The sequence below is a fragment of the Coptis chinensis genome, chromosome 4 (assembly GCF_015680905.1).
Source record: "Coptis chinensis isolate HL-2020 chromosome 4, ASM1568090v1, whole genome shotgun sequence".
In the NCBI taxonomy this organism is placed as follows: Eukaryota; Viridiplantae; Streptophyta; class Magnoliopsida; order Ranunculales; family Ranunculaceae; genus Coptis; species Coptis chinensis.
The window spans coordinates 52,820,437-52,840,254 of NC_141459.1; the positions used below are offsets into that span (position 1 = coordinate 52,820,437).

Here is a 19,818-nt window from a genome sequence, read left to right on the forward strand (position 1 = left end):
TTATTCTTGTTTTTTTTCCACGACTTGATGATTTATACCTAGGTGAAGGCAGGTCTTTCAATGGTCATATTGCACTTGTATGAGGAGGTCGTGGGGGACCCAATGTCTTCGTACGAGGAGGAGTTTGACCCATTCGAAGACAAATATATTATTCCAATAACCGGGGTGAACAGGCCAGTTCATTGTTATGCACACACTCATATACTTCTGACCGTTCAGTGCACACGACAGTGGTTGTCACATATGTATATGAGAGGAGGCCCAGTGTTTTTTGGGTAGGCTGGCAATGTGACTAGTGAGCGGCCATTGTGGAGTAAGGCTATGGATGTTTTTATGACTCAATAAATTTTATGACTTTATCATACATGAAACGGTTGGATTTATATATGTTGTTATGTGGTAAATCTACAGGTGGGTAGGCAAATAAGCTAATTTTTCTACAAGTAATTGCCTACCTTATACGAATGACAATGTGGTAAGTGATTAGGTTTACATATGTTATTGTGTACGAGACATATATGTTGTTGTGTTATGGTTTAAATTACACTAGCTTAGCTTGACCTAGTGTGTTCTTTTGTGCACGTTAGGTGCGTTCTGGTCCCGTAACGTAGATGGAGATAGCTAGGGTTATGAGCAGCACGCTGGGGAGCTGTGCTAGATGCTTATGGAAGGTCTTTTGTATAGTTTTGTTTTCTACTAGGGTTACGGTTGTATTTTCTTAACCTTTTGTGAGAAAGAGTGATCTTGTAGTAAGGATATGTGTTTTTTTTTTCTATTGTATGTATGAAGACATTTGCGCAAGGGTTGTACACGCATTTTACTGTATCGAGAAGGTTCCGTTATAAACCATGGTATAAAAAGTGTGGTAAATGGAACCTACTCCTAATATATATATGTGTGTGTGTGTGATGGTTATACTAACTCCATCTTATAGTAACTCCAAAGTTACTCCACTCCTAATAGTGGACTTATAAGATGAAGGGTTAACAAACATTAGCACCCCCTCCCCCTAGATGAGCCAATTAGGATTTTCCCCCACTATATGGGAAATTAGGGTCTCCCACCCCCTCCCAAATACACACAAAAAAAATATGGTCAACCCAAGTTGACTTTTTTTTTTTTGTGTACTTAGGGAGGAGACCCTAATTTCCCCATCTAGTAAGGGGGAAATCCTAATTGGCTCATCTAAATTTTTTGTGGAGATATACATAACATGATGAAGAAATGAAGAACGCCCCCACAAAAAATCAGCTCAATTGAATATGTTTAACTTTGTCAAAAGTTATACCGAAATTAAATAAATATGGGCATTTGGATAATTTCAAAACATTATGGCTGTGTTTGGTTCACCGAATATGGTTTCATCTGGAAAAAAAAATTCGTTGAAAATGAACTGCCGAAATTCATTTTCCATGAATGCACTTTTTGAGTGTTTGAATTGGTTCATATGTAGAAACATATTTCTGGACTGAATCAAGCCAACAGTCCCATACACACACCCAGAGCATAGGATCAAGCACCCAGTAATACCCATCCAAACCCCAATCTCTCGTAAACAGCCTTCTTCCTCTTTTCATGGATAATCTCTCTCTCTCTCTCTCTCTCTCTCTCTCTCTCTCTCGTCAATAAGGAAAGCAACTTCCTTTTATTTTAAAAGGAAGTCGAATTCACTGGTTTTGACCAAGATGAAGAATATGCTTTCCATTTTTTGTTTTCTCAAATGAACCAAACAACCAAGGTTTCTACTTTCTAAGAAAATACTTTCTTTTCCTACATTTTTCGTGAACCAAACACAGCCATATGGTGCTTTCGGTTTGAGATTGGATGTATTGTGGTTGACGTGTATAATTATCCAGTCTGGACTTAATAGTCTTTCCATATCACATCTGAAGTTTTGTAACGGCTGGAAATGCCACGTGTTATATGCATTTAGTTATTATGAAATTTGGGGCGTGACATATTTTATAGTTTTAGAGGACATTCAGTGCTTGTTAGGTTTGTATTAGGAGCTCAAAGTAATTTGCTTCTGATTTAGGCAATGATATTTCAACTCATGTCTACTGATTTGTTAAGGATATATTAAGTTCAAATGTTCAATTAAGACCTTCAAATTGTTTGATCTATTTTTAGGAATAAATGGTTTTACACTAATTATTTGTATGATTTACTTGAAACCATTAGTACATGTCTGTTATATGAACTCCACTTATATGAACTCTAAACAAACTCCACCAACCATGAAAAATAATAAATTAGAAGTTGATTTTTGGAAGAGATGTTCTTCCCACAATATAGATCATCTTTAAAAAAAAAAAAAAAAATCAACACATTTGACAATGTCTAGACATATCAAAATTAGCTTATAATGTTATAAAATTATCCAACGGTCCAAATTTTTCAAATTTCAAAACAATTTTTGACATGGTTAAACATTTTCGTTTGGGATTATTTTTTGTATGGAGATTCTCCAATATAAGAAGACTATCTTCACAAAAAATCAGTCCTTAATTCATCCTATAAATCCACTTTTGGTGGTGGAGTTCATATAACGGGCTCGCCATTAGTAATGCATTATGCATCTTAGAGGGGTACGTTACTTGATTATATAGGCCTACCCGTTATATGAACTCCACTTATACAAATTCCAAATAAACTCCACTACGAAAAACAATGAATTAAAAACTGATTTTTGGTGGAGATGTTAGTCCCACAATATAGATCATTCTTAGAAAAAATCAGCACATTCGAAGATGTTTAGACGTATCAAAATTTACTTGCAACGTTATAAAATTATCCAACGGTCTAGATTTTTCAAATTTCAAAACAACTTTTGACAAGGTTAAACATTTCCATTTGGGCTGATTTTTTGTAAGAAGATTTTCTATTATGAGAAGACTATCTTCACCAAAAATCAGCCCTTAATTCATCTTATAAATCCACTTTTGGTAGTGGAGTTCATATAAAGTGTTCATATAACGAGCACGTATAAGGAGATGGACTTTATGTTCGAAAGTTTTCACAGTTCAGTAACACGTTACTTGACCATTCTACACAGACTGGTATCAAGTTGCCAAAAGAGGTTCTTGGCTCCAAGCAGAAATAATTACGATGGCATGCCTGATTTCATTGGGTGTGAGAACTGAGAGTTGCACATCTGATATGTTGTGAACTTGTGAGACAAGGAGCCAAACTAGTTGGGATGTTGCTGCCTATACATGCAATTGATATTTGTACTTGTCAAAAAGAATATGCATAGATCTCACACCATTTGTCGAGAGTCTTTCACACACCCTTTTTTCCGGTAAAGTTCCATACACCATTTGCTATCTAGTTTTACGTTCTGTTTTGCTCTAAGAACAGCTGTAAAACTCTCTCAAGTACTCCAAAGCTTCGGTGTTTCCATTGCAGACCTTCCACAATGATCCCACCTCTCCTTTGGAAACTGTACCCCAATCCTCACAATCATCAAAGAAGGCTAGTAGCTTCGAATAATATAAATCGTAGTTCATCACAAGGAAAGGAACAGGATGTTCTGATCCAACCCTTTCAAGCTGAATCAGTGCAAGGATCTCAAACATCTCATCTAGAGTCCCCACACCACCTGGGAGAGCAATAACAGCTGTACGATCAGAAGCAGCACATCTCATTGCAGCATCCACCAATCCATGTTTCCTGGCAGAGAAAAACCTGCACTTTTGGAGCAATATGAGGTTCTCATCCTTAACCCTTGATCGTGATCTTCATAGTAACATGGAGCTATTTACCTGCATGTAAGATAAGTTTCTGAAGGCAGATACGGATGGAATTGTGAAGTTGTCCATTCTCCAGCTTCTCTACCTATCTTAAACCCGCCCACTGGTTTCTTTGCTTGCAGTGCACCTTTAGTTGCAGCATCCATGAGACCTGGACCAACTCCTGTCCATGTTGTGCAGTCTAAAAGATTTCCAATCTATACAAAAAAAATATGAAAGGTTCATTATCCTTATCCATTTTCAGAATAAATGTTACTGTATAGTAAGTATTTATAATGCTCTTAAGCAAAACTCTATGGTAAAGTTGTGAATGAAGACGGATAGATTACATACTTCCATGGACACTACGCTACATGAAAGACTTACAAAAGGATAAACTAATTGTGAATACGTTAAACATACTTGCCTCTCTTGCCAACTCTACTGTTTGCATGTAATGTGGATGGCCTGGCCCCATTCTTGAAGAACCCAGGTAAACGACTCCCCTTCCAAGCTTGTGTATGAGTGCATAGCAGTTCTGTATCTCTTTCTTCACCTTTTCAAATAAATCAACAACATTGTCAAGAGATTGCTGAGAAATAAACCACTATTTGTTAGTTTAGTCTCACTATCTTAAACCTATATACCAAGTTTACTTATGGAGTATATACTGTTATACACCTTGTCCTACCCCAGAAGTTATAGATCCACGAACGCTCTTCCGTATGATTCAAACAAGGAAATTAATGTCTGTAAGACTTTGTACGGGGCCTTCCTTCTCTTCTTTTTCTCTCACAAGTCACAACTTCTTTCTCACAAGTTTTAGACAATATAAAGTTGTGTAAGCATGGATAATGGCTAAAAGCATGGATTAGATTGATCATTGTAATACACTTTAATTATAAGCTTCTCCTCGGAACAGATTATTTGGAATTGCTAACAAATCTCTCGTTGTTGAAGAGGAGAATGGTTCGAGCCAACTCCTTCCATATGTTTCACTAAAAAGACACAGTTCACATAGCTACAACGATCTAAGGGACTGATCTTATATACTCGGATATCATTGTGGGATGAATGAGTTGTTGGCTTGTCTTCCAATGCTCACTGTGTGGAAATGAGAGTCTCCTTCGCAATTCAGGGATCCCAAAGAGGCTAGTGAATATCGTCACAAAAAGATTAATATAAACAATCAGATTACACCAAGATAAACATCTTCAGTGAACCACCACGCAACAAACCTTACAAAATAATAGGCTAAATGAACCTCAACGGCTCAACACGTATAGGTCAAGTTTGTCTCCTTAAAAGGACATCATAGTGAAGTACAGATATGCAAGTATCTTGACAAGTTGACAGGTAAACTCTTAGCCAACAACAGCCTCAGAAGGCACACTCTCTCTAAATGAGTATCTAACTGATTATTGAGCCTATATGATACACAAAGCTTCAATGAATTAATGCCGATACAGATGGTGTTGTGACTTACGAGGAAGAGCTGATAAGCAGAAGGTCCTTCTTGCTGCAGTTTCCATATTAAAAACAAACGAGAGGTACCCTGCTACAGCGGCCCATTAGCAAGGTGCTGCCATTTGTGGGATTGAAGGACTTGATAAACCACCATGGACAGTGGGCATCATTAAATGACTGTTTAGCCATTGATGGATTCCTAGCCTCAGAATAGATAAAGGAACTACGAACATTTCCAATACCGATGTCTAAAAGCTAGAAAAGACTGATTCATTCAAAATCTGAGAGAGAAATACTACAACACCTAAAATATAAAATGATGACATATACTTAATGGTCCAAAGATATAAGTTATAGGGGGTATACAGAATTTTATTTGTTCTTGTATTAGTGGCTTTACTTAAACACTACGTACAAACCTAAGAATCTTTGGAAATGAAAGTTAAAGATTATTTCACCAAAAAATTACACCTAATATAAATGAATGTTTTGTTAGCACAAAAAATATCATGGTTTTGACTTGAAGCATTTCTGACTAACCACATATATTTTCATTTGTATTATGATAAAACATAAGTGGAATCAATCTTTTAAAACTACACAAATGCACAAAAGGGTATACCTCATCTGGGCTTGTTCTTTCTTCAAATTCACTCTTGCACATAAACACTCTTCCTCTTGGCTTTAAAAACTTGAATTTTGATGTCTGCTTATCCATTTTCTTCATTGAGTTCTTCTGGTGAGAATTGTTGAGTCGAATTGCAGACCACCCCGTGAAATTGAATAACGAAACACCCATTTTGATGATATGTTCTCAAGTTTAAATATTGTTTTATCATATCAAGACTAAAAAGCCAAAACTCCATGCACCAGTTTTTAAGTGGAAGGAGGAGGTCAAAAAGGGAATATGGTTCACATTCTTTCTTTCTTTTTTATGTCCATTTTTCTACTCCACGTTCGATATTTTCATGGCCGGCATATCTCGATATTTAGACCATCAGCAATAGAATACTGTTCCGATATCTCTAGAAATTTAATGACCTGTTGACGTGGTGCAACTTGCCATACTTATTATTTTATTATATATTTTGGAATTGACAGTTCGGCGACATAGGCGTATCGTGGACTCGTCGTATTTCCAGACCTGGACTCTTCTCTCGCCAACACTTTTACTCCCACTAATTTCTAGACCATGGGTCTGAGACTCTGAGCTTAGTGAACAACAGCACAACAGATATCGCCCACGGCCCATCCCACATTCTTAGGGGTGATTTCGGATAGGATAAAAGGCTTTCGGCTTTCAAATTCGATCCAATTATTTTTAAGACTTTTGAATTTGGAAAGTTTGGAAAATCAGATTTTTTTTGGAAATTTCAAAATCAACAAAATTTGCCTAATTCTATAAATAAGAAGATGGGAGAAAGAGACATATACTAGAATGACAATTTTGATTTCTTGAAGGTGTAAGAGAGACAAAGTTCTACTTTTCTAGGGTTTGCATTTGGTTTGCAAACTATATATAATTTTAATTTAGTAATATATGAAAACACATCTAATTCCGATCCAATTATTTTATAGAAAAATCAGAATTTCAGATAAAAAATATCATATCAGAATTCAAAAATATCGGGTTTTTAGAAAGAAAAAAAATGGTACCCCCTACACTTTTCCCATCCCTTATACAAAAAAGTCTCGTGAACAACTACCCAGCCTCTAGTTCCCTTATACTACACAGTTAATAAAGAACCGTTCAAGGTCTCATCACATTTTATAGAAAACCAAATAAACAAGGAGTAGAAGGTAATCTTAGCAAAATAGAGAGGATCAGTACATTTAAACATTTTCACTTAAATTCCACCTAATCTCTTACATGCCATCTGTCCTACAGAAGAGCGGGATTGTCACAAAATCAAGGATTCATGTCAAATGATTAATAGAATGAATTACTCAAAAATATACTGCCATAAATAATGGATAAAGGGCACGAAGAATTGTCAGATCAATATGATTGAGTCTTTCAAAACTTTGATATGGTAAGTCAAGCTTAATCGAGCATACAATTAAATATAATCGTATATTATAACTGAACTGATTCTCGTTACAACAATGAATCAAGTGACTCGGTTACACTGAAAGCCCTGACATGCAAAACTGCTACTATCGCTCGATGTTGGCTCGTTAGGATGTCCCATATCAAGGCCTGTAAAACCGTCAATTCCTCAAGAATATATGGCATAAATGAGGTATTCAAACGTCGTATATTATATATGATGATGAGGTTGTTATAGGGTCTCTCCCAAAGCTTGAACAAAGGCTTCTTTAAGTTGAGGGTTGGAAGCTGCAATCCGCTGAGCTGTGATGTCAAATGTTTTTCCAGATCTGCAATATATATATAAAGTGGTCATCAGAAAAAGCCTTGGGCCAATATTCAACTCAAGTATATCTAAAAGCTAATTCTGAAGAGTGGAATAATGCTAATATCCACAATTGATGCGGTCCACTTCTAGAAACATGTTTAGCACAAACCTGATTGAGAAATTGTGTATACTTATATGCATGTTATACGAAACTCCAATGGATACAGGAGATTGAACTCACTCAAAGCATGGGATCTAACTTTAAGGCCAAGATGCAATTTACGTATCTATGCTAATTCTGAAAAGTGTAATAATGTCAATATCCACAATCAATGTGGTCCACCTCTAGAAACATGTTTAGCAAAAAACCCATTGAGATATTGCGAGAGCTAATGTTTATGTTATATGAAACTTCAACTAATACTGGTTGAACTCAGGCACTCAAAGCATTGGATCCACCTTTAAGGAACTCTTTCTAAAAGTACCTCAGTTGTTTATGTTTGTTTTCCCCCATGTCAATAGACTAAAAAATTGCTAAGACACTCTCTTGACACAAATGTATATAGATTACTAACATAAAAAGGCAAGATTTTGTAATTAGAAATTTCTCAAGTGATTTGTGATTTGGAAGGATCAGTTCCCCAAGAGAGACATTATAACATTTGCTTGTTTTTGTTGATGGAAATATTAGATATCTAGTGATATGTTACTTACGGATCATACACAAGCCCTCCAGCTTCTTGAACAATCACAGCTCCACCGGCTACATCCCTGTATACAGGTCCCAACGTCAGCCAAAAGTTCTACCATAGTTACAGCCAAACAAAAGCAGAATACTTTAGGATAACAATTTCTAGGGGACATACCAAGGACCGCCAAATCCAAGTTCATAAAAGATATCAAGTCTCCCGCATGCAATACCACAAAGATTCAGTGCGCATGAACCACTCATACGAAGGGATCTCACCTGATGATCTTATGAATCAGTAAGGACATTGATTGTCCACATTGAAGAAAATTGGACAATTCTTACTAATTGACATTTTAGAATTACCTTAAAAAGTAGGCTATTTAGTCTATTTGTAGTAGCATCCACAGTAGTCATGTCACGTTTCGTTCCAACCTGCTTATCCGGAAGCATACAAATTAGTTGCTTCTAGCATGTTCAGGTGTTAAAGCATCAAATTAGTTGATTTTAGTAATTTACTTCTCCATGATATATAACTAATATAAGTGGAACCACGAAATGCACTGAAGCAAACTTCACCTAGTTCAGTCCATACTAGAGTGAAGTTACAGATAAATCACGATATTTTCAATGCCACTTCACATAGATATGGTTTAATTGAAGAAAAAAAACACAAAAGAAACACAAGCTTAAGAACTATAAACGTAAAAAAATTAACTTGAATTGAAAGGCTGAAAGGGGGGAATGGTTTAAAAGTAGAAAGCAGTTTTTAGGGGGAAAAATGTGTTCAGTAATTATGATTTACATACTTCTAATCTCTAAATGACAAGCTGTGCTACAAAATATAAGTTGAGATTCAGCTATCAGTATGCATATTCCACAATCCATTAATTTCGACAAAAATACTTGAGAGCAACTAAGAGAGTTGATAATATGAGATACTATGGTCATGTGCGTACATCACACGCCTCTAATGGCCCCACTAAGGATTGTAAAGGCCAAGTGCACTAGAGGTACATGCTGGGAAAGACATGGCCATATCATCTCTCAATTAATCTGGGAAAGACTATTAAAACGTTTATATGAGCTTTCCAATAAAAGTGACAAGGCATTACAGGTTCCATTAGAGGTATGAAAGTTGAGTATTATACGCTGCCACGCTGGGAAAGGTCTTATAAAACTCGAGGTACAAACTATGGAATTAGACCCTGTCTCAGCTTGTTGTTAAACACTCTGGTTTTTTATGTAGACCTCATGTAGAAGTTTTGTAAACCCTTCCACGCATACTTATTTTTTATATATATAATTGATCATTAACATCGAAGGAAACACTAGCTAATGAAAACTTTGATATGAGCTTACAAATCAAAATGACTGAACACAATCAGTTTTATTCACAAGGATAATGAGATGCAAACAAGCTTGAAGCTATACCATGTTATGAGTGTAAGATGAAATTTAAAAACAATTTAAAAAGTGAAGGACAGACTGAAGTAGTACTCTAAGTTTAAGTGAAACATTTGCATTAATTAGGCGATGAGAATGATAAATCATGTACATACTTCTGTTGCAAGAAGGGACTTCACTAGCTCACTTTGGGTGGAAACTGCAAAGATTTCAAAGTGTTAGCTATTACAATCAGAGATAGAGTATCATATAAGGGTAGGTCATAAGTGATCAAGTATAATGTATATTTTAAGAGTAAGATTAAACTCACCTTTTATTGGGTTACCATTCAGAAATGCTCCCTTCCCACGAATCCCAGTAAACAGCTACATCAAGAAGCAACATCGTTACACTTCAGGTAACAAAAGAAAAGGCTATAGTCTAAGAAGCAACATAAGAATTTGAAGAACCACAGCGATGAATGTGACCATAACAAAATTATGAATTAACAAGAACAATGCCAGATGGAGCAGGAACAACTGTTTAGATAACTTCATATAAAATTATATAGAACAGAAGGAGTTATAACGGAATGTTTTCAGGCAGCCTCATTCGGCATAGCCTGAAGATGTCCAAGTGTGCACAAAACAAGCTGAATTCTCAAAATAAATTTCTTGATTGGGGTTTCCTGTACTTCTCTAACTAAATTTTGTGTGATGACTGTGATTAGGCTCAGATGCGAGCATCCAATCTCAGTGGGAATCATAGAAGATCTTTTAACAAGATCAAACAGACACTTGATCTAAAGTACCCTCCAGGTACAAGAATCATCTCTATAAATGAAGACTTAGGTGCGACATTCTCAGGTGCAATACAAGTACTAGTGTCTTACAGTTTAAGCAATAATGTGGCACTTTCTCATCTGGTTGGTTATTAAAGTTCCAAGAAAACTTTGGAAAAATCTTGATCGAGGAAAACTTAAAAGTCACTTCTTAAAGGAGATACATCTGTTTGTGGAAGGAATGAAACAACTGGATCTGACCAATCACATTCAAAACTATGTTACATGGACATGCCATATTTTGAAAAAAAATCCGTGTCGGATACGTATCCACGTGTCCGTGTCGGGCACATATCGGACACATTTTTGTATGTGATTTACCTCAATTTTTTATATTTCGCCGTGTCAGATACATATTATCTGTGTCGGATACAGGCACACCTACACGTGTCAATGTAACTTAGATTCAAAACAGAGAGGCTGCCTGAAACAACAAAGGCTGCTAATTGGGAGGCAAAGCTTTGTGGAAACAACACTAGATTCTATTAACTTTCAGGGTAAGTATGTAAAAACCTATGTTACATGGACACCATATTTCAAAAATAATCTGTGTCAGGATACGTATCCACTTGTCCGAATCGGACACACACGGACACATATTGTGTATGATATACCTTAGTTTTTGATATTTCGCCGTGTCAGACACTCCGTATCCGTGTCGGATATGGATACACATGTCCGTGTCAATGTAAACTTAGGTAAAAACAGATGGCAGAACAAAGTGCTTTCTTCATTGAATAAAACAGTATGAGTTCCTGAACCAAACCGAACCTAATCAAGTAATAATCCAATGAATAATACCAAGTACCCCTAAACTCAACAGATTTCTTAGCCAAATATAGGTGTTTGTACTTAAATGTAAGGGGGAAGCTTTGAATATACTCTTATGGATAAACTTAATACAGCTAAGTTGTTAGGAATAAATGAAACACAATGTTCATTCTTCTTACCTCGTCGAGTATAGGATTGTATATGACACCAACTGTAGGAACCTTTCCAATTGTCAGACCGATTGATACACACACGAAGGGGAATCTAAACATGATCAAGCCATTCCAACCACATTAACACCAAATGTGATAGAAATTAGAATTGACGAATACACATAAATATTAGCTAAATATTAAAGTATTATGTATTACCCATGGACGAAATTGGTCGTTCCGTCAAGAGGGTCGACAATCCATGTTGGATGATCAGTCAATTCAGTCACACCACATGCAGCAGTTGTCTCTTCACCAATGAACTACATAAACAACATTTGAAGCAAATTTGAAAAAATAAATAAAATTAAAAAAAACTAAAATCGTAACAAATATTCACCTGATGCCCAGGACAATGTTGCTTAAGATGATTGAAAATGAGATCTTCACACGCCTTATCTGTTTCCGTTACCAAATCAACCTTTAAGAAAACGAATATAATATGTTAAAAGATATATTTTTTGTTTTCTTTTAGTTTTACCCAAAACCTCATTTTCAATATTTTAGACACAATTTCACAAACCAAAATAAAAAAAAAAAAAAAAAAAAAAAAAAAAAAATAAAAAAAAACTCCCTTGTGTTCAATATTCTTCTTCTCATGAAACCCCTTCCTAATTATCTGAAATGCAGAGAAACATTTGTTACACAAGAAGAACATCAAATGGGGCAAAACATATTAGATAAATTGGAGTTTAAAATCACCTGTCCAGCTCTTTTGGCAGCATCAATAGCAACATCAAGAAAATTTTCCAGCGAAGCTATACAACAAATACATAAATCACAACATAATATATATACAATGGACAAAAATATACTGTTCATACCGTTTTCTGCCATTTCTTTTTATCCAACGCTTGTTACGTACTTCCCAGAAAGAATGCTGATATATATATATGGGTCATAGAATATAGTATGACCACCAGATTCGTGTAGAATTACAATAACGTACAGAAGGTTCGTAATCTATGTTGCATTAATATGTTCCTTTTTGTGAGGGTAAATTGGGGAATTCGGAAACAGAATATTGTAGAAGCAATTAGGCACAATGCAAAAAGGAATGGAATATGCGAAGATGCTGGTTAGTTTGTTCGGTTCTCTGCACTTTCCACCTTCCACAGTATTATTGGCTACTGCTACTGTATGACAATTGAGTTCTTAAATTCGATTCTACCTTGGAAAAGCAAAGTTTACAGTAATAGCATCAAAGTACACTGTAACACTGCCACCAGTTGTGTCATCATACTACTGGGAATATGGGAAGAAAATAGAGATACCATTACCAATAGCAGGCCAGTGAGTATGAGAGAATACTACCACTAGTTTAGCTCTTAAGCACCTAATCACCCGTACGTTTGGGTTAGTAGGTCCTAAGTCTGAACTCTTAAGCACCCACCCACCCACATTCCACAGTTCATTGCAATTTATAGTTTTTCAAGAATCCCATGAAAAATCGAGGAGTAGAGTTTCTCGGTACCTATTCAAGAGTAAAGATAATTAAAGGATTATAGCTTATTGGTAAGAAACATAGCACCATCTCGTAATCTTATCCTCTATACAAAACTATTTATGTTAGCATCATCCAATCAGTATTATTTACTGAAATTTCAGGTGCCCAGGATTATTGCTCCGGTGTATAATTACCGGGGGTATCATAACGATATGTCAGGGGCCTCGCTAATTTGGAAACCATTATAGCCTTCACAAATCATCTGAGTCGGTATTATTTAAGAACTAAGTGGATTATAATCACGACGACTTGACTACTTCATCAGGATGCACTTCAATGCACACGGACGGTTTTGCCAAGAGAAACCCACTTCCATTGAAAACTTCACGATAGGAATGCACACCTTGCATCCTTTAGAAGTTGGAACAATTGGAATTCTCCATGAAAGCTCGTGAAGGCGTTTGGATGGGCTCATCCATGAAAATAAAAACGGTAAAATTAACATAAAAGTTGTTATATGCAAATCAAGGACATTTGATGATTAAAACTCAAAAACGGAATGACTATTGACAAGGACAGTGTAAAGGTGGGATTTGGTCAGACCTTACAATTATTGGTAATCGGAGAAGATGGGGAAGATTGGTGGATAATTGAGCTCATTCTGGACGAACTGCCTACGTATCTAGCTCTCTTCGGGGAGCCAGAATCAAGTCAGACGTATTTCCTGTCCCCTTTATATAGAAAATCCTGACAATCCTTCCTCTTCTTTAGCGTCAGGTCAGGTCTCCAGATCCTTAGCAAGCCATGATGGCGAGTGATGGAGATTTAATGAGGTGCATAACTAAAGCTTCATTCTTGAAGGCAATAGTAAAGACATATGTTACGTGCCGTTATGGAACGGGGTGAGCGAGCACTATGTAGGTCGTTCTCAGACGAGGTCGTTCACCCGACTTGAGTCACTTGGGAGCGAGCTCGTGGGGCGAGTGAATGAGGTTGTTTAGGGGAAGTGATACAATTGGTTCGTTGTAAAGCGAGCTGTCATGAGGGGGAGTGTTATCTTGATGAGTTTGTGTTGGACACGTGTATAATATACATTGGTTGTGTATATTAGTCCCTCCCCTCCTCATTAGTTCGTTCATGTTCATTGGGGTGAACTGATGACAGAGTAAGTCCACACGTGGTAAGCATAAAAGGTAATGACGGGAGATCCGGAGGAGTTCGTTTGGAGTGTATGCTGGATAAATAGGTTTCTCCTATCCTCTGGGGTAGTTTTTGGTTTTTGTGCGAAATCTTAAACATGTAAGAGACATGTTGGCAAGGTTTTGGCTAAACCGAGGTATGTATGAAGTGAGACCTGTCATGGTGAGTACTAGTCTCAGGGTTTGTTTTTCCTTGGTGGGTGGTTATAAGACTTGAGGCTTGTGAGAGATTGGGTTATCCACAACGTTCTCAGTATAGTAGGGAGGTCATCTTAGAGGTGAGTTTTCTTTTTGACATATCTTGGTATGGTTATGCTCTTTTCTTTAACTGCGTATTTAGTAGTATGGATCTTTAATCGAGTGATGTTGAGTTTAAATGATGCTTGATCTGATGATTCTTTTGGAAAGAAGCTAGGGTTTTTTTATGCTTTTGATAACTATGTGACTAGTCTAGAAACTTTCGTCAGTGTGTCCGGAGATTCCTCTTGTTCTAATATGTTGTCGCCTAGGGCTGTATGTGAAAAAACTATAGGTAGTTCTTTTGGTCTGAAGGAGGAGTGCAATATCGATCTGAAGAAGGAGTTCGGTTTCGATCTGCCTGGTTTGGATACTTGTGAGTTGGATGATGTTGATACCATTTTTAGTAGTGAATACGTTCCCAAGAATGAGGGAATAATGGTTTGCTATGGTCAGCTGGAGGTTGGGTTACAATTAGGGTTGGCCATTGAGTCGAGCTGTTCATGAGTAACTCAAGCTCAGCTCGTCGAGTCGAAGGCTCGACTCAAACTCATATGGTCACAAAGGTATGAGTCGAGCTTGAGCTTAATTTAAAGCTCATTCAAGATAGCGATTAGTTCGAGTTCGAGTAGCTCACGAGTTATTCGTGAGCGACTCGAGTAGCTCGCGAGCTACTCGTTTTATAAGCCCATACGTAGTATATAATTTATAATTTATACGTCATTTTATACTTTATACCTAACTATAATTTACAATTTATACTAGTTTTAATTTTTTTTTATATACATTTTTTTCGAGTTTGAGCTCAAGTTCAAGTTCAAACGAGTATAACTGAACTCAAGCTCAAATTGTAAAACAAGTCGAGTCAAGTCGAGCTCGAGCTATTAGTATAACTAGACGAGTCGAGCTTGAGCTTCAATATTAAGCTCGAATATAATGCGAGTTCGAGTCAAGCTTCTGTATGTGCAAGTTGAGCTTAAGTATAGCAAAACTCGACTCGGGTAGCTCGATGACCAGCCCTAGTTACAATTGACTTTTTCGAAACTAATTGTAGATTTCTTAAATTTTTGTAACAAAGCCCCTTGCTAGTTCGTAAGTAATAGTTAGAGGTTGTTTAAAGTCTTTGACTTGCAAAACTTGACGGGGGAGTATTGTATAACTGTTAGTGATATATTAGAACACTTTGCTGTGAAGAAGTCAAGGTCGAAAAATTATAGTTTACAGACCATGCCGGGGAGGTCGCTAGTCTTGGAGAGGATGTATGATAAATCGTGGGAGAGGAAGACGTTCCTAGTCGTTGGAGGCTATTGTGCTCCTGGTTGCCCTTTGAGAACTAGGGTTTGTAACTTTGATGGTAGGTTTTTATTTGTTTTGAACTAGCTAGTCTTGATTCGTTCTAATTTTGGGTGACAATGAGATGCTTTTGTTTTTGTCTTTGCAGAGATCTTTGTCCCCACGCGAACGAAACGCAGGGTGATTGAAGGCTTTGCAAGATTGAGTCGTGGTGAGAAAAGGAAGAAGCTTTTTGCGGTATTGAGCTTCTTCTCTTCAAGGAGAGTTAAGGGAATCAATAAGGGAAGAAGGAGTAAGAGGAATCGTTAGCCATCGGTGAGTAGTTCGAGATTAGATTCGGACTTTGTCATGGAGAATGAGTCAACTAAAGTTGTTGTGAACAAACCTAGTGGTGTGTGCCTTTCAGCTCGTATGAGGACTGGTGGTAGCCTTGGAGGCAATTCGAATGCTGGAAATAATGTGACGATGCGTTCTGTTAGCAAGCATCTTGTAAGTGATAATGACCGGGAACGTCTTCTTCGCCAAGAGGGTTCTTTCTTTGATATGGGGGAGGTGAATGTGGCAGTTAGACCGCCTAATTTTTTGCTGAAAAGGAAGGTCGGTACGGGTGACGTTGTTGCTAGTGTGGGGACTGTAGGAACTGATGATGGGAAGGTGACGATGGATGGTCCATCTCTTTCAAAAACTATTGACCTTAATGAGTTTGATTTGGATGTTTTTGATAAGGAAGTCACTGGTGTGATAGTTGTTTCTTCTCCTACTATGAAGCAGAAAAGTGTTGTGAGGGATTATGTTAAGGGGATGCAAACACGAAGCAAGAGTGCTGAGCTTGATATGTGTCTCTCGTATGTACATCCGAAGACGGGGAAAAGCCAGTTGGTGAAGCGATCTGATTGTAGTTTCAGGTAGCCTGGAGTGGCAAGCTGCTTGTTGAACAGTATTGTTTTAGATGGTGACATGAAAGAGTTGGATGAAAGTAAGGAGCTGGCAGATAATCTGAGATCCATAGATGTTAGCTAATGTTATGTAAGTACTCTGTTTTTTGTGGCCCTTATGGTGTTTTTTTTTTTTTTTTTTTTTTGTGAAGTCTTTGATTTGTTTTGCAGCTGCTTGCTGGTTACCAAAAACTGAAACGATTAGCTTTGGTTGGTGATTCCTATAAGAGGAATTTGGATGTACCTCATGTGGAGCTAGAGAAGACTAATGAGGAGCTGGTGAATGTGCGTTTCTGACACTGGAAAAAAGTGACTATGATGCTTTGAAAAAGAAATTTGACGACCGGGTTGCGGAGAAGGTTGGTTTGGCTTCTGAAAATAGTGATCTAGTGCGTCAGATCGAGGTGGAGCGAGCTAAGTTGGGGAAAGTTGAGGATTGCAAATAGGTGCAAGTCGGAAGCAAAGCTGACTAAGAATCTTTATGAGACCTTGTTTAGTGAGGTGGAAAGTGGTAAGTATGTACGTTCTAAAGACTTTTTAGAACTGAAGGGAAAGTATGAAGACTTGAAGTTGCAATGTGTGCATAATGCTTCTGGAGCAAGTGTTAAACTCGTACCTGGTGGTGCTAGTGGTGCCGATCTGACGGAGGATGTTCTTGCTGCGCTTTTTGGAGATTGCCATGCTATCCTATCTGACTCTGTTGATGGAGTTATGGATGTTCGGGGTATGTCCCCGTAGTTTGAGTAATGTAATGTTAAGCTTTTTCTGTTATGTTGGAGTGACGGGAAACTGTTTACTTTTTGGACTGGTTTTACCAGGTCGTTGCTTGATGCAATCGTGCTTTTACGAACTGGTTTCTTGAGGTGACTCGGGCAGTTCTTTTGGATAGCTTTGATAATCTCTTTGGTTTTGAATGCTCCTTTGTATTTATTGTAGTAAGACTCTGCTATGGGAGCTATTATCTTAGAAGTGTAGCTCCACAACTGGTAGTTTTGTGTTGGGTCGCTCATAGCTTTAGACCGTCCTGCCACACAAGGGACCGATCTGTATGCTGAGTGGTCGTTATGAATTTTGAATCGTTCCTAGCTTTAGATCATCCTACATATGAGTGACCGATATGTAGGATGAGTGGCGTTTCAGTAGACTGAGTGGTCGTTCCAATGTTAAGTTGCTCCTTGCTTTCGCTCTTCGTTGGTATGATAGCTCTACCCAGAACTGATCCTAGAAGTATAGGTCCTCAGTTGGTGAGACTATTGTGACAGCTCGGCGAGCTGAGTAACCTTTTAGTCGGTTGGGTGATATTTCAGTAGACTGAGTGATCGTTCTAGTGTTGACAGACTAACGGTAGAAGATGCGTCTGGATTAGTGAGGTGCTCATGTTGAAGCTTTTGCTTTTTTGGCGAAGCCCCCAGTGTAAGGTTCGCGTTATGCGTCTATGATTGCGAGTTGAGCTCGTGTTGTTCATATGAGACGTATCGATCTGCTCTGAGTATATGAAAACGTACTGACAGTTGATCTAGTACGCTTCGTCCTATATGGTTTGGTAACAATGTAACGACATTCTTGAGTAGGAGTGAGTTTTGAGTTGGTAACTCCGTTGTTCGTATGGACGGAGTCTCCCTTGTTATGCTAGAGTCGAAATGTGGGTTTTTATTATATTTTTTGGTTACCACAATTCATTAATCATTCTAAAGGTCGTGTGACAGCGAACTGGATTGATATTGTGAACTAGGTATTTTTCTACATTGAATTGTAAATACGAAGAAAAACATGTCTCAAATAATTTTATTGATGGACGGGGAATGTAAAAAAAAAAAAAAAACTTGTTGAATTGACCTATGTGAAAGCATAGATAATCTTTTGCTCAGAGTATGACGATTCTATTCGAATTGCGTGTATTGTGCTGGATTAGCTGATGTGTGTTGCCATAATTCTTCGTTGGTTGCAGCGACCTGGTGGGAGGTCAATGAAGCTGGCTGATCTGGGTGGGTCCATTTACGACCTGAAAATGTGGTATGGGGGGAGTCATGTTTTGACCTGGTCTTGAGTGTTGGGATGTATCTTTGGGTAGAAGCCCCATTACTGCAACCCCTCTTTCGCTTTTGTGATTCGTCATTTTTGAGTGCGTAGTCCCGCTATTCAGGATCTCTGCTAGAGTGTTGCAGTTCGTTGTCTATGTATTTCTTCAAGAGGCCTTTGTTGATCAGGTATTGTATGTAATACCTTAAGTTCTCACAATTGTCGGTGTGATGGTAGTGAACTTTGTAAAACTGGTAGAACGGTCGACTGGTAACGTTCTGTATATGTCTGATGACAGGTTTGAAAAATGGAGCGTTTATGATGTTGTTAAGAATGTGGCTTAGCAATATAGAGAGTTTCGAGAATTGGCTTGAGCCATGAGAAGTAACTAGGTCACATTCTGGAAGCACTAGGTACCTCTTTAAGTAACCCTCTTCGATAAGGTTTTGAATGTAGTGTTTCAGGCTCCCACAGTTATTGGTGTGGTGATTGCGGAGTTGGTGGTATTAGTAGAAGTTTTTGTCTTGTATCTCAGGGATGTTTTCTGACGTCCTGGAGATGGATTGAAAAAATGGCGCATGCTTGATTTCGTCAAAGATTTCTTCCAGTGGTTTGGAGAGCCTGGCGAACTGTCTCTTCTTTTGTGGTCTTCTTTTGTCCTGGTGGTTTAAGGCTGCTTCAGGCTTGGATATTGTATTCACTGTGATGTACCTGTCGCTATGGTTGTGATGGTTTTCTGGTACAAATGGAACTGGGACGTATGGTGCTTTGTGTGGTGGTGTTGGTTCGGTGTTATGAGTAATCTACCGGCTGAAGTGGTTCGCCTATGTGTAAGTTGGTGTTGAGGGCGTTGATGCCAGATGCAGAGCGTCCGGTTAGGAGTGTCGTTCTCCTGAGGTTTCGGTTATCTTCTTCTAAGTTTGAGATGGTTTGTTGTATTGTGCTCACAGCAAATACAAGTTGCGTGACTTTTTCTATGAGGGTTTCCATGCTTCATGGGCCTAAGAATAATGAGTTGATCGTGTTGTTTTCTCGAGGAAATCGACCCGCAGACGGCGCCAATGTAAAGGTGGGATTTGGTCAGACCTTACAATTATTGGTAATCGGAGAAGATGGGAGAGATTGGTGGATAATGTGGATTTGACTGAGCTTGTTCTGGACGACCTGCCTACATATCTAGCTCTCTCCGAGGGAGCAAGAATCAAGTAAGACGTAGTTCTTGTCCTTTTTATATA

At 37.9% G+C, this 19,818-nt stretch overlaps 2 protein-coding genes across 2 annotated transcripts; both read right to left on the bottom strand.

The window, feature by feature from the left end:
• Window positions 1-3,180: 3,180 nt before the first annotated feature.
• Window positions 3,181-6,152, bottom strand: LOC147503937 (uncharacterized). The gene is made up of 4 exons (XM_086557083.1): window positions 5,821-6,152; window positions 4,159-4,287; window positions 3,765-3,949; window positions 3,181-3,687 (listed from the first exon to the last, which is right to left on the bottom strand). Exons 1-4 carry the CDS (start codon window positions 5,995-5,997, stop codon window positions 3,351-3,353), a joined length of 828 nt encoding a protein of 275 aa, XP_086413209.1. The 5' UTR covers window positions 5,998-6,152; the 3' UTR covers window positions 3,181-3,350.
• Window positions 6,153-7,189: 1,037 nt separating this feature from the next.
• Window positions 7,190-12,417, bottom strand: VTC4 (Inositol monophosphatase family protein). The gene is made up of 12 exons (XM_086557084.1): window positions 12,278-12,417; window positions 12,156-12,211; window positions 12,025-12,072; window positions 11,794-11,874; window positions 11,613-11,716; window positions 11,421-11,505; window positions 9,961-10,015; window positions 9,806-9,849; window positions 8,610-8,678; window positions 8,422-8,522; window positions 8,270-8,326; window positions 7,190-7,577 (listed from the first exon to the last, which is right to left on the bottom strand). Exons 1-12 carry the CDS (start codon window positions 12,288-12,290, stop codon window positions 7,481-7,483), a joined length of 810 nt encoding a protein of 269 aa, XP_086413210.1. The 5' UTR covers window positions 12,291-12,417; the 3' UTR covers window positions 7,190-7,480.
• Window positions 12,418-19,818: the final 7,401 nt, after the last annotated feature.